This window comes from Lithobates pipiens, unplaced genomic scaffold (assembly GCF_037356315.1).
Source record: "Lithobates pipiens isolate NorthernLeopardFrog02 unplaced genomic scaffold, aLitPip1_a1.2 Scaffold_8, whole genome shotgun sequence".
NCBI lineage: Eukaryota > Metazoa > Chordata > Amphibia > Anura > Ranidae > Lithobates > Lithobates pipiens.
In genome coordinates, this window is record NW_027507903.1 from 465939251 (window position 1) to 465954587 (window position 15337).

General features: G+C 44.0%; 1 protein-coding gene across 1 annotated transcript in view; it reads left to right on the forward strand.

The window, feature by feature from the left end:
* The first annotated feature begins 2451 nt into the window (after window positions 1–2451).
* CWF19L1 (CWF19 like cell cycle control factor 1) overlaps window positions 2452–15337 on the forward strand; it is a 52868-nt gene continuing 39982 nt past the window's right edge. Inside the window, exons 1-4 of the mRNA XM_077468540.1 lie at window positions 2452–2593; window positions 3942–4026; window positions 4716–4800; window positions 9051–9152. Coding sequence (XP_077324666.1) covers window positions 2571–2593; window positions 3942–4026; window positions 4716–4800; window positions 9051–9152 — 295 coding nt within the window. The 5' untranslated portion in view covers window positions 2452–2570. The remainder of the gene's footprint in view (window positions 2594–3941; window positions 4027–4715; window positions 4801–9050; window positions 9153–15337) is intronic.

Here is a 15337-nt window from a genome sequence, read left to right on the forward strand (position 1 = left end):
CACCCACGTGGAGTCAGTGACTTCATCATCCCCTCCCTCTTCATCACTGGAGCAAACCTGGCAGTATGCTTCAGCTGATGGAACATGACTGCCAGATTGCGGTTCTTTTTGAGCACCCCCTCTCTCTGCGCTCATGCTACTGCCTTCCTCTAGCTGAGTATCATCATCAGAGCCTTCAAAATGCTGGGCATCCTCCTGGAGCATGTACCCAACACTGTGCTCAAACAGTTCGGGGGACTACTCAGGAGGACATGGCGGGTCTAGGGAAGGAGTGACTGATGACATTGAGACAAGGGAAGAGGACGCGTTGGCAGCTGCTTTGCTAGTACCCTGAGACTGGGTGAGAGAGGAAGAGGAGGGCTTGGTCTTCCACTCTACCAAGTCTTTGGCAGGATGTGGCTCAACATGTCCAGCTGCCAAAAATAAGGACAAGCGTGTCCCATGGCCACGTGCTGATGACGATGCACCACGTCCACAACCAGCACTGTTGTCTCTAGACACAGAGCCTGCTTGCCCTCTTTTATTGGTTTGTGACTGTCTGTCTCTCCTTGTTCGCCTTCCAGACATAGTAATGACCTGCAGGGAGATGGGAAAACCAGCAATTGGGTAGCTTTAGGTGCACACTGAGCAGATGACACAGTACATCAATTGTAATTACTGCAACTGCCTGCTTGTGTTACAGAAACAGAACAACACCAGCAATAAGGGGTAGCTTCAGGTGTATACTGTGCAGGAGGCACATAACATCCACTGTAAATGCTGCAGATGCCTATATTACAGAACACCGGTAATAAAGGGTAGCTTCAGGTGTATACTGTGCTGGAGGCACACAACACCCACTTTAACTGCTGCAGATGCCTGTATTACAGAACACCAGCAATAAGGGGTATCTTCAGGTGTATACTGTGCTGGAGGCACAAAACACCCACGTTAACTGCTGCAGATGCCTGTATTACAGAACACCAGCAATAAAGGGTAGCTTCGGGTGTATACTGTGCTGGAGGCACACAACACCCACTTTAACTGCTGCAGATGCCTGTATTACAGAACACTAGCAATAAAGGGTAGCTTCAGGTGTATACTGTGCTGGAGGCACACAACACCCACGTTAACTGCTGCAGATGTCTGTATTACAGAACACCAGCAATAAAGGGTAGCTTCAGGTGTATACTGTGCTGGAGACACACAACACCCACTTTAACTGCTGCAGGTGCCTTTATTACAGAACACCAGCAATAAAGGGTAGCTTCAGGTGTGTACTGTGCTGGAGACACACAACACCCACTTTAACAGCGCTAGGTTTGTAAGCCACAAAGACTCTGTCCCTGCCTATCCTGCTCTTTTCCTGACCGCCGCAACACACTACACAAGGCTGCCGCGCTGGTGGCCTTATATAGTGTGGGGCGTGTATTTAACCCCCCTGAGCTATAATGCCTGTGGCCAATTATGGCTCTCCTCGCTGCCGGCGCTGTGATTGGCCAAGTATGTGGGGTCACAGTGCATGCTTGGCCAATCATGAGCCAGCAATGCACTGCGAGGGCGCAGTGCATTGTGGGCCATGAGTGCCCCACGAATATGGCACGAATTGCCCACAGAGTTCTGGCTTTGCCGAACGGGCGAACAGCTGGTGTTTGAGCTCATCCCTATTTGGCAAGTACAGAATCGCATTATATATAAAATAATATGCAAAGTGGTTGGAGGGAAGCTTCAGAATGGCAATGATAATTTTATTACAAATGATGTGAGCAGGCCACAGTTCCTCTTTAAGTTCTTACAGCAACTTTTTTTTTGGGGGGGGGTTCATGAATAAACAAAAGCTAATCATTGTAAGTACCCCTGATGGGGGTAAATGGTTTGTCTCAACCCTCTATCTACAGGACAGCTTCTTCTGTTGCAAAATAATAGACTTTCAGGCCGGATCACCAGGTGAAAGTGAAGGATAGAAAGCCTACAAAAAGAAAACAAATGCAGCCATCACATACTACGTTACTCCAGATTGTAATATGTTTCTACAGATTTATAGTTTGTTCATCATTGTCACTGGATGTCTTGCCTGCAAGTAAATTCACTAAAATATAAAAGTCATGTAAAATCAAATCAAAGGACGAAGCACATGCAGCTATCATTAAACAATGAGGGGGATTTATCAAAACTGAGGCAAACAGAATCTGGAGCAGCTGTGCATGGCAGCAAATCAGCTCCTATCTTTCATATTGAAGTTTATCTGAACAAGTTGAAGCTAGAAGCTGATTGGTTGCCATGTACAGCTGCTCCAGTTTTGATAAAATCCCTAAATATTTTTTGTTCCCCCTTTAAGCAGCTGCTTACATATATCCCAAAACATTACAAAGTGCCTTTACAAAAGTAAACATGTACAAAGTTGCTGTACTAGACAATGCCTATACCCTCCCACTGCCCGCCTCTAAAGGCCATATATGGACGGAACTACATTTCCCAGAAGCGTTTGTGGCGGGAGTCGATCAGGTGGTACTACTTGCCCTATCAGGATTGAGAATGGCCGGAAGTCGTCTTTGTTGTGGCGGTTGGGGCTTGTCTATCGGCTGCGGGTCATGTCGGAGAAGGCGTTGAGAGTGTAAGTGGCTGTGTTTTCGGTCGTGTCCGTATTTGATTATACACATACTGCTGGTCCTATACAGGGGTACTAATAACTGGTGAGGAGTATGTGGGGGACACAGTATCTTCCCTTGGCTGTGTGATCGGACACTGCACGAGGGGGATGTGGAGTGATGCTCCTTCATTGTTTTTGGGGGGAGGAGAGTGGTGAGCTTCACCAAGCTGCTCTGCAGTGGGGGTGAGGGACCAGACTGTACTGTCTGACAGACATTGGGGGAGCACAGCACTGGCTGCATACAGTTATAGGTGCTGTGCCAGTTAAAGCCTTTTTGTACATTTTGGGCTTGTTCACACTTGGTTCAATCTTCAAATGCTCCTATAGTGTTTGTATGGGCGTCAGAGAGGCGTCAAGGAGCTTGAGACCCCAATATGGTGATTCCCTATACTTGGAGGCTGGTGTCTTTTTTTTCTACCTGGAAGATTGGAGCCATCTATTGGTGGGGAAGAGGTACAGCAAAGGATGGCTCTGGAGAGGTAGTTGTCACTGCTGCCATTGCTGTTTTTTGTATTCTAACCTCTTCTTGCTGACCGCAAATCCTAAAGTGGTTGCATAGACAGATTTTTTATCTTTTTTTTTTTTTTTTTTTTTTTATAAGATAAAAAGGCTTCAGTGTGTAGCAGCACCCTCAACCCCCTAATGCCTGAGCCTCATTTCGATCCAGCGATTGTGCATGAGAGAATTGGCTGCTTGGGACTCTGCCCCCTGATTGGCTGAGACACTTTGTCTGAATCAACACAGGGAGCCTCGGCTCTGGTGACCCCATAGCAAACTGCTTGCCGTGGGGGCGTTCAGCAGGAGGGAGGTGCCTGGAGTGCTGAAGAGGAGGATCTGGGCTGCTCTGTGCAAAACCACTACACAGAGAAGGTAAGCATAACATGGTTTATTTTTAATGGGGGGGGGAGAAGACTTTACAATCCATTTTAAAATGCATAAACAGTTTTGCTATTGTGACATTTTTAGTTAAACTGTAGATATCATCACAACTACTTAAAGAGGAAGTAAACTCAAAGGCTTAATTTTGGCCTCTAATAAGGCTTATCTATAGGTACGGTAAATCTGAACTAAATATGCATTGTTTAGGCGATATTAACATTACATGCTGCTGACCTCATCGGCGCATGCTCTAAAGGAACTGCTGCCCGTGCCGTTCAGATATCTGTGCCCCACTTCCATGGATGCTTACACTTGGCACAAAGGGGTTTAACTCTACTAGTGGTGTATTTAATGACTGGGCTTCAATTGTTTTGTAAGTGCGTGTTTGTGTGTGTTTTTTTTCACATCATAACACTTTACCCGTCTTTCTTAGACTGGCCTGCGGTGATGTATATGGAAAGTTTGATGTCCTGTTCAACAGAGTACGGACCATCCAGAAGAAAAGTGGCCAGTTTGATGTAAGTTCCTGATACAGGGCAATAAAACTTGCATGCTGGAGTCCTCCATGGTCAGCAAAATGGTTATACTGTGGGCTGTCATTCCATTAGTAGCAACAGTAAAGTGTACTGTTATCCACTTAAGGACCGAGCCTCTTTCTGAGATGCGTTTACAAGTTAAATTTTTTATTTTTTTTTGCTAGAAAATTACTTGGCACCCCCAAACATAATAATATAATATATATATATATATATATATATATATATATATATATATATATATATATATATATATATATATATTTTTTCATTTTTACATGGTTCTTTTGTCACTTTTATTCCTACTGCAAGAATGTTTACATAGTATGCTTTGTGTTATGGCTGCCCATTTATTACCGCAAAAGACCAAAAATTGTGTATACTGAATTTTCAGGAGCATACCACACAGCAGGTTAGTGTTGCTCTGTGCCTCAACGTATGCTGGGTTGCTGTTTATTATAAATAATACAAATGGACTCCATACTTGTCCTGGGTTGCTCGCTTGCTGCTTAGTCTGTGTGGAGGATTCGTTTGACAACTTGTAAATGGGGAAACTTCTTGGGGAGATTTTATTGGAAAGTACCGTTAAATGCAGATCATGCAGTCTAGAGGAACACTGTTTTTGTTGAGCTCTGGAGTAAGAAATCTGACATTTTATTTTTTTCCCCCAGTTACTTTTATGTGTTGGAAGCTTTTTTGGAAGCAGTCCTGAAAGTCTATCTCTTTGGGAGGAATATAAGTCTGGAGCCAAACAAGGTATGGAGCACTTCTTTGTGACCTGTGTCATGGCAGGCAAACCCTGGTTTTGGGTCTTTCCATTGGCAAGTTTTTTCTGTGTTTGGTGTCGTTTCTGACTCCCACTTTCCCACAGAACAAATGACTAGGCCTCCCTTTTCTGGATGGCGATTACAATTTCTGGGCACCGATTTGTCTGCTTGCAGGGCCAGTCAGAATTGTCAATGTGCCAATGGCAGCAGACATTGAGGGTTCAAATCTGGCTGCAGCTGTTCTCATACACTTTTTGCTGGCAGCTTATCTCTCCGCTGGCACAAATTGGGCCCAGTTCACACTGATGCGACAATTGCTTCAACTTTGGAGCACTTGTTGCATCAGAAGTCGGACCCATTCTTTGCAATGGAACCGTTCTAATCAGTGCAACTTAAATTGCTCCGACTTACAACAAAAAGTTCCTGTGCTACTTTTGATCCAACTTCGATGGGCCTTACCCCCAGAACATTTTGAATGGGGGACTAACAAAGGGCTATTGCATAATAGCAGACCTATGCGACCATAAGGGAATGCTGACAAGAAGTGTACTAGTAGAGAAATGCCGACCAGATATACATAGATAAAAAAACTTCTTGAATACCATATCATGGAATTCTGATATAACTACTGTCCTCTATGGAATATTTGTGTCAGAAGTTTGATAAAATCAAGGGGAATATATCAAATTTTACACTGTTTTGATGAACTCCGTAAAGCTAGAGTATATGGGGAAACAGACCTCCAGGAAAGTATTGAGCTGGAAGAATGGCATACAGTAGCCCAAGGGGCCTCGAAATCCATCATAAACACATATATGATAGAAGAAAATTTATAAATTAATACTAGGATGGTACATGGTCCCGGCAAGACTGGCTACCTTTATCCCAGGGGCATCTCCCTTATGTTTCCGTCGATGCGCACAGTAGGGAACGATGCACCATGTGTGGTGGCAGTGCCCTAACGTGAGACTGTACTGGCTTAGGATGTATAACTTTAATTATTCTCACCCAAGTAAACCTTATGAAGTCCCTGAGACGGGCACTGCTGGGTTGTAAGGTGGAGTCTGCATGGAAACCCCAGAGACGTCTCCTAGCGTTTATATTCATAGCAGCAAAAATTATAATGGCGACATCTTGGAAATCTGCAGTAGTGCCATTCGACCAGCTCATATACTAACTTTCCTGGATTATGCGCAATGAATGTATAGAATGCATCTGGTGTGGAACCCCCGATCTATGCCAGGGTAGAGCGGCCTCAGGGTGGCAGGAATTGGAGAGTCGGATCATTCTTTACTTCTCCCTCCTTATCTCCTTCTTATATCCTTTCTCTCTTCAACCCTATAAACTCTGATATAAAATGAGGGTCATTTTACATACTCCCTGACATGCCTAGATCGGGGACTACTCCCTAGCCAGGGTCCTCAATCGAGATGCCAAGGGAAGGAATCTCCATTTTGAAGGGGTAAGCTCCTTTCAAGGAAATATCAGATATTAAGCATATCTGTATATTACTGTGTCATAAGCTGATCGTTAATTTAAACTTGGGTGAGATAATGGTTTTAGTCAAAAATACATGAAGCATTTTGATAGTTACATTTAGAGTAACAAATGTATACAGGGATCATAGAGGGGTTGAAAATGCCAACAATATCTTCAGCAGAGACCTCAAATTGAAGGAACGTACATTTAAAAGATGTCTCTGATTTGCAAATGTTTGGATAATTATATATTATGTTTATATTTGGTACTGTACATATTCATTACAAACACTTTTGTACTCTTACTGTGAAAATGTTTATTAAAATTGACAAAACAGGAGTTGAGTTTGCAAATGCATGCATAAGCAACAGTCTCATCAAGGTACCCCAGTATTTTCTGTAGTCCTACCTCTAAATTTTGAGAGCCTCCACAGTGGAAGCACATCCATTATAACGGATAGGCAGAGGGAACGTGAGCCTCAAGGTTCACCTGCTCTCTGCCTAGCCATTTATAATGCACGTACTTCCACTGTGGAGGCTCTCAAATGTAGAGGTTGGACTACAGAAAATACTGGGGTACCTTGACGGGGCTCTTGCTTATGCATGCATTTGCAAATGTGTACAAACGAAACCTCTGTCTTAATGCATACTTAGACAGGATAATTTGGTTGGTTAGCAGGCTGGTCACTAAGTAGAACTTGGAATTTCTTTTGTTTTACCTGGAACAAAACTGCAGTATTGGAGTTTATACTTTTCAGTCTTTTCTGGTTACATAGGGTTCTCAGTTGGGTGACATTTTGGATGAAACAAGAGTTTATCTTGTCAGATTTTATTATACCTGTGTTCTGCTAAACCCCCCCCCTAAAATAGGTTGGCTTCCCACAGAGTGTAAATATCCTTTCTGTTGATACACCTCAACCAAGCTGGAAGTGAGAGGAAATAATGCCGTCACGGGAACATGGCTATAAAATTACAACCATTTCTAAACCTTTCTTCTTGTACTAGAAAATGTTGACGTGTTGCCGCCTCTGTTCCTGTAGAGGGGATTTCCCTAACTTCCTGCTGCTCTTGACACTTTTTTTTTTTCAAATAGGAAGACAATAGATCTTTTACTGTCTGACAACCATTTGATTGTAGTAGTTGAAAAGAAATCTCCCAAATGTGAACATGACCAACAATTGCATCTTACGCTTCTACCCTTCCATACTCTTAACTAAAAGCTTGGCTAAAGTTGAGCTTTAGACTTTTTGTGTTTAGCAAATCGGACGTCCCCAAACTTTCTAAACAAAGTGCCAAATGTACTTCAGGAGGGCCAGACTGTTGCATGTGTGTAGAAAATGCCCCAGCATCAGTGACCCATCATTGGTTATGAGAGCAATGGTTACCCATTGATGTCAGTAGGAGAATGGTGTCCCATCGTTTTGTTGGAACAGTGCCTCAAGAGCCAGATAAAGGCAAGCAAAGGGCTACATCTGGTCTTTGGGTTGCAATTTGAAGACCACTGTAGTGAGTCTTCAAATGTTCTTCACTGGTACAAATCTGCTTATCCTTGTCAACTGTGTATATATCCAAAGGCTATAAAAAGCCCATATAAACTAAATGCAGACTAAAAGGACTTTATCGTGCAGATGACACCTTGTAATAACTAAACATGTATGTTGCACTTGTGGTAAAATGAATTGTTCAATGCAGGTGACCAGGGAAAAACCCCCTCCCAATAGAACAGCAAATGACGCCAACAGTTGCTCCCTCACTTTGTAGCCTGCAAGGAGCCGTAAGCACAGATGGGAATAGAGATGGATACTGCCAGAATCGCAGTCCGGATATTTACAAGGGTGCCCTCAAACACTCTGGCAAAGAGGAGCTGCTGTATGTATCCTGGTTACTTGAGCACCACCACTGACACGATTCAAGAAGGGGAATGTCATAGGTTAAAATGCTCATTTTAAACTGGATGATTACCTAAAACTCTCAAATGTGTGGGGGGTGTGTATTTTTTATTTTTGCAGTGACCCTGTAGAATACAATGATGGCACTCATTTATTTTGGTGCACAAAATCGCTATGTAATTCTGAGATTTTGGTTAAAATATAAGATGGGCCTGCATCAAGAAAATGGTTCCAGCTTTGCAGAATTATTCAACAGGTGAGCCTGGGACACATTACAGAGGGAGTTGGGCAGGGAGAGTGGTACAGTCCTAGCAGTGTAGAAGCAATATATTGGTGGAAGTATAGAAATAAAGCGCTGGCTCCTATAGCTGCTGCGAGCTTGTGTGCATGCCAGCGCTGCCACCAATGTAGTTATGTCAGTTGCAACAAGATGGTTAACCAGGCCCTTGTCACTTTGGTCTCCTTTTCTCCACCACTTTTGGGGCCTTTTGTAGTTCCCTGCTTCATGGTTCTTGTAGTATCCACTTCAGTGGTTTCATCTATGCTGGCATAGCACCGTTTGGCTAGAGAGGGTGTTTCTAGCACTTGGTGTGACCTGATGTTCCATTGGAGGGCTCTCACTGGCGATGTTGTGATCAAGTCCCCCCTTTTTTTTTTTTTTTTTTTTCCCGCAAGTTAAATTTTACCATTTTATATTCGTTGCAAGGTGTTTTAGCTGCACTATTTAGTGTGCTCTATTTTTGTGTTCTTACCTCCTCCTCCACCCCCACTCTTTGTTCTAGCAACTTGCATGTAGTTTTGGTTTTAATTAGTAATGAGGTAAAATCACAACTTTGATATACTAAGAGTAAATAATTTTATTTGTTCTACAGCTCCTATTCAAACGTATGTCCTTGGCGCAAATAACCAGGATACTGTGAAATATTTTCAAGATGTTGATGGCTGTGAGCTTGCTACTAACATCACCTACCTTGGTAAGTTGGTGCTCCTAGCTTTACATTTTAAAGAACAAAAATGTAATATTAACCACTTCAGCCCTGGAAGGTTTATGAAAAAAAATGTTTTCGACTGCAACATTGCGGTGGACTGCACACGTTTTTGGGTTTTTATTTTTTTGGACCATTGACATTTATACAGCAATCGGAGCTAAATATAGCCACTGATTACTGTATAAATGTCACTAGCAGGGAAGGGGGTTAAATGTGTCCTAGGGAGTTATTCTAACTAGGGGGGTCAGTCGTTCTGCTTGAAGGTGTGTATGTATATATATATATATACATATATTTTATTTTTATTTTTTTTCCCCCTGGTGAGCCTAAACCAGCCCTTGAGCAGCCACAGTATGTCTAGTGGTTAAAGCTTACCAGTGTGGTTCCTTCTTGGGCTTTATTTCCACCATGCACCTTTCATACAAAGGGACTGATCTGCTCCGCCTGTCAATGGTTTTTGTGTGGTGTATTTTTGTTTTATTTATTCCTCCCAGGTGGACCTGATCATAAGGTCTGGTTTGCACCTGTCTACATCCGGTCCCCTAAAAAGGGGGTGGCAAATGGGATTGCAGGGCAGTTGGATGTAAACTGACAGCGGATTCTGTTTACTCCCAGCTGCCCATAAAGCAGAGCGGGCTGTGTCCACTCCACATTGAGTGGACACAGATGGCTCATCCGTCTGCTCTGATCAGTGGACAGATCCCCTGCTGATCTCCGCCCAATGTGAAACAAGCCTGTGAACCATGAGAAAATGTTGGCGATCCCCAGGTGTTCTGCCGCAAATCAATATTGTGTAAGGTGTATACCGCCCAATATTTCCAGTGTTTGATCTCAATGCACATGAGTCAATACAGTCTGCGTGAATAGATACCCAATGCCTCCTCTGTAGTTCTGGCTCTTGAACTCCAGAGGGAGGCCTTGGGAGTAGTGAAGAGAGTGGGAGGGGATTTCAATGGCAGTGCTGATCAGACTGGGAGGAAGCAGTGTTCAAGCATGTGCCTGGATAAGGCGGTGACATCCTATGATCAGTTTGTAAGGCAACAGTGTGGTGCAGAGAGCCAGAGCATTGTGTGTCTATATAAGACAGCAGTGTGATGGAGGGGGTCAGAGAGGGAGACGGCAGTGTGTGTGTATAAGGCATGTAAAATTCATGTTGGTGGTCAGCGGGATTCAAAGTTGTGAGGTCTCAAAGGTTGGCGACCACTGTACTAGAGTGGTGTTTGATGCTTTCAGTAACAGGACTGTAGTCTACTCTTCTGTTTAGAAACCATAAACGCCTCTCCCCAGACCGTGCGTGCGTGTGTGTGTGTGTGTCACCCCCTTATGCCATTCACTGCGGCTGCAAAAGTGTAAGATGGATTTTAAATTTTCCTGCTCTGACTAACACGGCTTCTTCTCAATCATGGGGTTTTGAGTAGGATATGAACCAGAACAGACTCTGCACCGCTTATGGGCAGTCCTAGCTAGTATAAACCCCCACCCCCCCATAGGCAAACCAATTTTCTTTATCATACATCATAGGACACAGAGCCTTAAGTATTTACTTCATGGGTTATAGCTACCTTCAAGTGTTGGCACACACAATACAGGAAGTTGACTCCCCTATATAACCCCTCCCCCATCCAGGTGTACCTCAGTTTTTTTTCGCCAGTGTCTAAAGGTGTTAACACGAGTGAAGATTTGCCCAAAGCTCGATTTTTATATAAAAAAAAAAAAAGCCTCCAACAACTGGCTCCAGGGTGGTACCCGGGCTTTGCATACAATAACGGAGTGGAACCCCTGTTAATAGGGCCCCAGTCTTTGAAGGTTTAACCCTACTGCCCACCGTGATGTGTGAAGTTTGGATCTGTCTGTTTATAGCAGTATCCTGCAGCGGGGAAAAGGTAAGAGGCAAGCATAGGAACTGCAAAGTCCACCTATGACTTTTTTTTCAAATTATATTGTAGTGCCTTAACTCCTCTAGAGGGAGTAATAGTGTATAGACCAGTTTTAGCACAGATTTAAACAGGGTCTATACCAGTGATGGCGAACCTTGGCACCCCAGATGTTTTGAAACTACATTTCCCATGATGCTCCTGCACTCTGCAGTGTAGATGAGCATCATGGGAAATGTAGTTCATAACATCTGGGGTGCCAAGGTTCGCCATCACTGGTATAGACCCTGTTTAAATCTGTGCTAAAACAGTGTGTGTCTTAAGCAGCTGGAGGGGGGGGTCTCTACCGCCCCTAAATGGGCAGACTGAGTGGGTGGGGATACATGTTGTGTTTAAACAAACATACAGCTGATAGCCTATGTAAACCCCGCCCCCTGCCTTCCTCCCCTCTGGGGGGGGGAAACGGTTACTTGCCGTTTAGCTGAAAGGTAAGACAAGCAGCAGCGCGGTTGCAGTCTCCTCTCCTGATGTGGGTTAAAATGAAGCTGCCGCACGGGGCTGACATCACAGGACTGAGGCTGTGGGCGTGGCTTAAGCGGTCGGTCCCGTGTGCGGACTCGGCATCCTTACAACACACAGCGCATAGACATTCAGGCTCACACCTGAAAAAGCTTAAAGCTGCTACTCTGTCAAACGGTGTCCATCAGAGCAGCTGAAGCAAGACTGCCACTGGACACAGAAGCGCTGGTGCACATGAGGTTTACACAGGCATTTTCAGTACAGGAAAATACTTATTGTTTAGCATTAGATCATTCTATGCTGCCATTTTTTATTTATTCCCCCCCCCCCCCCCCCCCTACTATTTGTTAAGGTAAATAGAACAGTTCTTAGAGTGCCTCTGGGTTTTTTTTTTTTTTTTTTTTTTTTTTTTTTTGTGCTTTGCACTATGTCTTCAAAGCTTACTACTAAGGCACCAAAACTACCCCCAGGCGCTGGGAACTCTAGTTGTCATGCCTCCACATTGTCATCCTCTCCGGAGATACCTGACCTGGCAAGCCAGGGTGAGTCATTGAAAGCAATTGGTGTAACTGCTTCTCACACTTCAGCCCCTGTATACGTGACTCGCATCCTCCATTAAAGGGGATAAAAAGTGTGCCAGATCCCTCTTCAAACAGTTGACGTTTCAGCTTCACAATCTGAGGTATAAATCCTTAGACATGGTTCGCTCCACTTTCATGCTAACGGAGTCGGCTGAAAGTATGGTTTCTTCTTTAGGTTCTTTAAAACCTTCACAACCAGTGCATGTTTCCAGTCTACTATTAGAGAAGCTTATTTATACCTAATGGTATCATCCGGGTAAGCGTTTTCTCCCTACAAAGATTCTCAGCTCTCTATCCTATGGAGGAAAAATTCACCAAAATATGGAAAGTTCCAGAAATATATGCTGTGATTTCCAGTGTGACTAAAATTTTGACTTGTCCCGTGGACAATGCACAAATGCTAACGGATCCAACAGATAAAAAGTTGGAATTCCTGTTAAAATTCTCTTTAGCAGGTACTGTTGCTCAGCCTGCAATTGCAGCTATAGGCATCTGTCATTCCTTTAAAAGACCAGTTCAGAGGCCCTTAACTAGCTTCCTGCACAACAGGCCAGTCAGTTGGCCGATTTTTACCAAAAGCATTGTTTTGCCGTGGATGCTTATGAGGGATTCTATTCACCAGGTGTCTCACCTTGCACTTGTGCTAGTACACATGCTTCGGGCCCTTTGGCTAAAGGGTTGGTCTGCTGAAGAACCCTGCAAAAACCTACTGTCTAGTTTCCCATTTCATGAGGAGTGACTATTTGGCGATTTGGATAAATGCATCAAAACCACTTCCAGTGGAAAGAGTACTCTTTTTGCTAGTCAAAAGAAAATATAAACGTCTTTCATTAAAACTGACTTTCTCTCCTGCGCCAAGCGCATCCGCCTCTAGGCAGTGGTGATGGCTTCCACCATCAGACTCCAGAAGAAAATTGCAGGGTCAGGCTCAAAGGAAGACCTGGAGCCGCAAAACTACAAAGCGTAATACTAAGACCTCTTCATGAAGCGTCTCCTCTCAACAAAGTGGGAAGACTTCTGCATTTTGCACAAGTCTGGCAAAGGGACACTCAGGACAGATGGGCTCTCTCCACAGTAACTCTAGTATATAAACTAGAGTTTCAGGAGTTTCCACCATCTCATTTTTTGAGACCAAATGTTCCCAAGGATCCAGGGAAAAGACAATCCCTGTTTCAAGCGTTAGACCAATTATTGACTCAAGGGGTAGTTGTACAGATCCCCCACAGAAGAACAAGGTTTAGGTTTCTTTTCAAACCTGTTTACGATACCAAAATCAAATGGAGATGTCGGGCCCATTCTAGATCTAAAAAAATAATAATCTAAATTGGTTCCTGAAGATCTGCTCTTTTTGAATGGAGTCGCTCAGATCGGTGGTCTTAATCCTACAAGGGGGAGAACTTCTGGCATCCATAGACATCAGGAACGCATATCTACATGTCCCTATATTTCCCGCTCACCAAAGGTTTCTGTGATTCGAAGTGGAACAACACTTTCAGTTTGTGGCCTTACCCTTTGGGCTAGCCACAGCACCACGGGTATTCACAAAAATACTGGCCCCACCTCTAGCCAGGCTACGGGACAGGGCATAACAGTATTGGCGTACTTAGACGATCAATTGTTAATAGATCAGTCAGTTACTCAAAACAAAGCATATGTCTTACCTGGGAAGTCTCTGTTGGATCCTCAACCTAGAGAAGTCTTCCTTTAAAACCAGTAAGAAGGCTGGGTTATATAGGTCTGATCATAGATGCAGCCCAGAAAAGGGTGTTCTTTGCTGAAGGCAAGATCAGCTCCATACAAGAGCTGGTATGGATGGGCAGGTCAAAAGCAAATCCTTCAATTTGCCTTTGCATGAGGTTGTTGGGAAAGATGGTAGCTTCATTCGAAGCAGTTCCATTCAAGACTTGTTCCAAGCAGAGAGGATACTGTTTTGTAACAGACGATCCAAGCCTTAGACTTGCCAATGTGGCTGTCCCCAAGAGTGTCCCAGAGCCTCAATTGGTTATGAAGCCAGAATCTGCTGAAAGGGAAAACCTTCAGACCAATTATCTGGAAAGTAGAAACGACAGATGCCAGCCTCTCAGGCTGGGGAGCGGTACTGGAGAAGACTGTCCAGGGACAGTGGTCAAAACTCAAGAGCCCTGCCCATCGACATCCTAGAGATTCAGGCAGTGTATCTGGCTCTGAAAACCTGGACTTCCAGGTTAAAGAATTGTCCTGTAAGGATCCAATCCGACAAAGCCACAGCTGTGGCATATCGATCACCAAGAGTCTTTCAGCTCAGAGGTGAACCATATCCAAACTTGGGCAGAAAGGAATGTCCCATGCCTATTGGCAGGTGGACTATCTAAGTCGCCAACAGTTATTCCTGGGGGAAAGGTCTCTTTACCCCGAAGTGTTTCAGGTATTTGCCAAAGATGGGGGACTCCAGTCATAGATTTTCTAGCATACAGATTTAACATTAAGTTAACTTTGTGTCCAGAACAAGTGATCCAGTCATATGGAACAGATGCGCTGGTAACTCCCGTGTGATCAGTTTTCACTGATCTATGCCTTTCCCCCGATTCAGTTGCTGCCTCAACTTCTTTGCAGGATCAAGCTGGAAAGAAAGCCGGCCATTCGGGTAGCACCAGCATGGTATGCAGAGATCATAAAGATGGCAGTGGAGGGTCCTTGGCCTCTCCCACTAAGGCCAAACCTGCTCTCATGGGGGCCGATATTCCATCCCACTTTACAAACGCTAAATTTAACGACTGGCTATTGAAACCCACATTCTGAAGAAACGTGGGCTTTCCAGGTCAGTTATCTCAACTTTAATCAATGCAAGGAAACCAGTTTCCAGGGCTATATATTAGAGTTTGGAAAGCTTACGTTTCCTTGTGTGAATCTAAGGGTTGGCACCCTCGGAGATATATTATATGCAAGAATTCTTGCATTTCTACAATTGGGCGTAGAGATTAAGTTGGCCCTAAGTACTATTAAGGGCCAAGTCTCAGCCTTATCGGTTTTATTTCAAAGACCGCTTGCTATGCATTCTTTAGTCCGCGGTTTTATGCAAGGGGTGATGTGGAATTATCCACCAGTTAAATCACCTTTTAACCCCTTGGGTCTTGACTTTAGTTTTGTCAGTGTTACAAAAACGGCCATTTGAACCATTACAGCATATTCCCTTAGTCCTGACTAGGAAGCTGATATT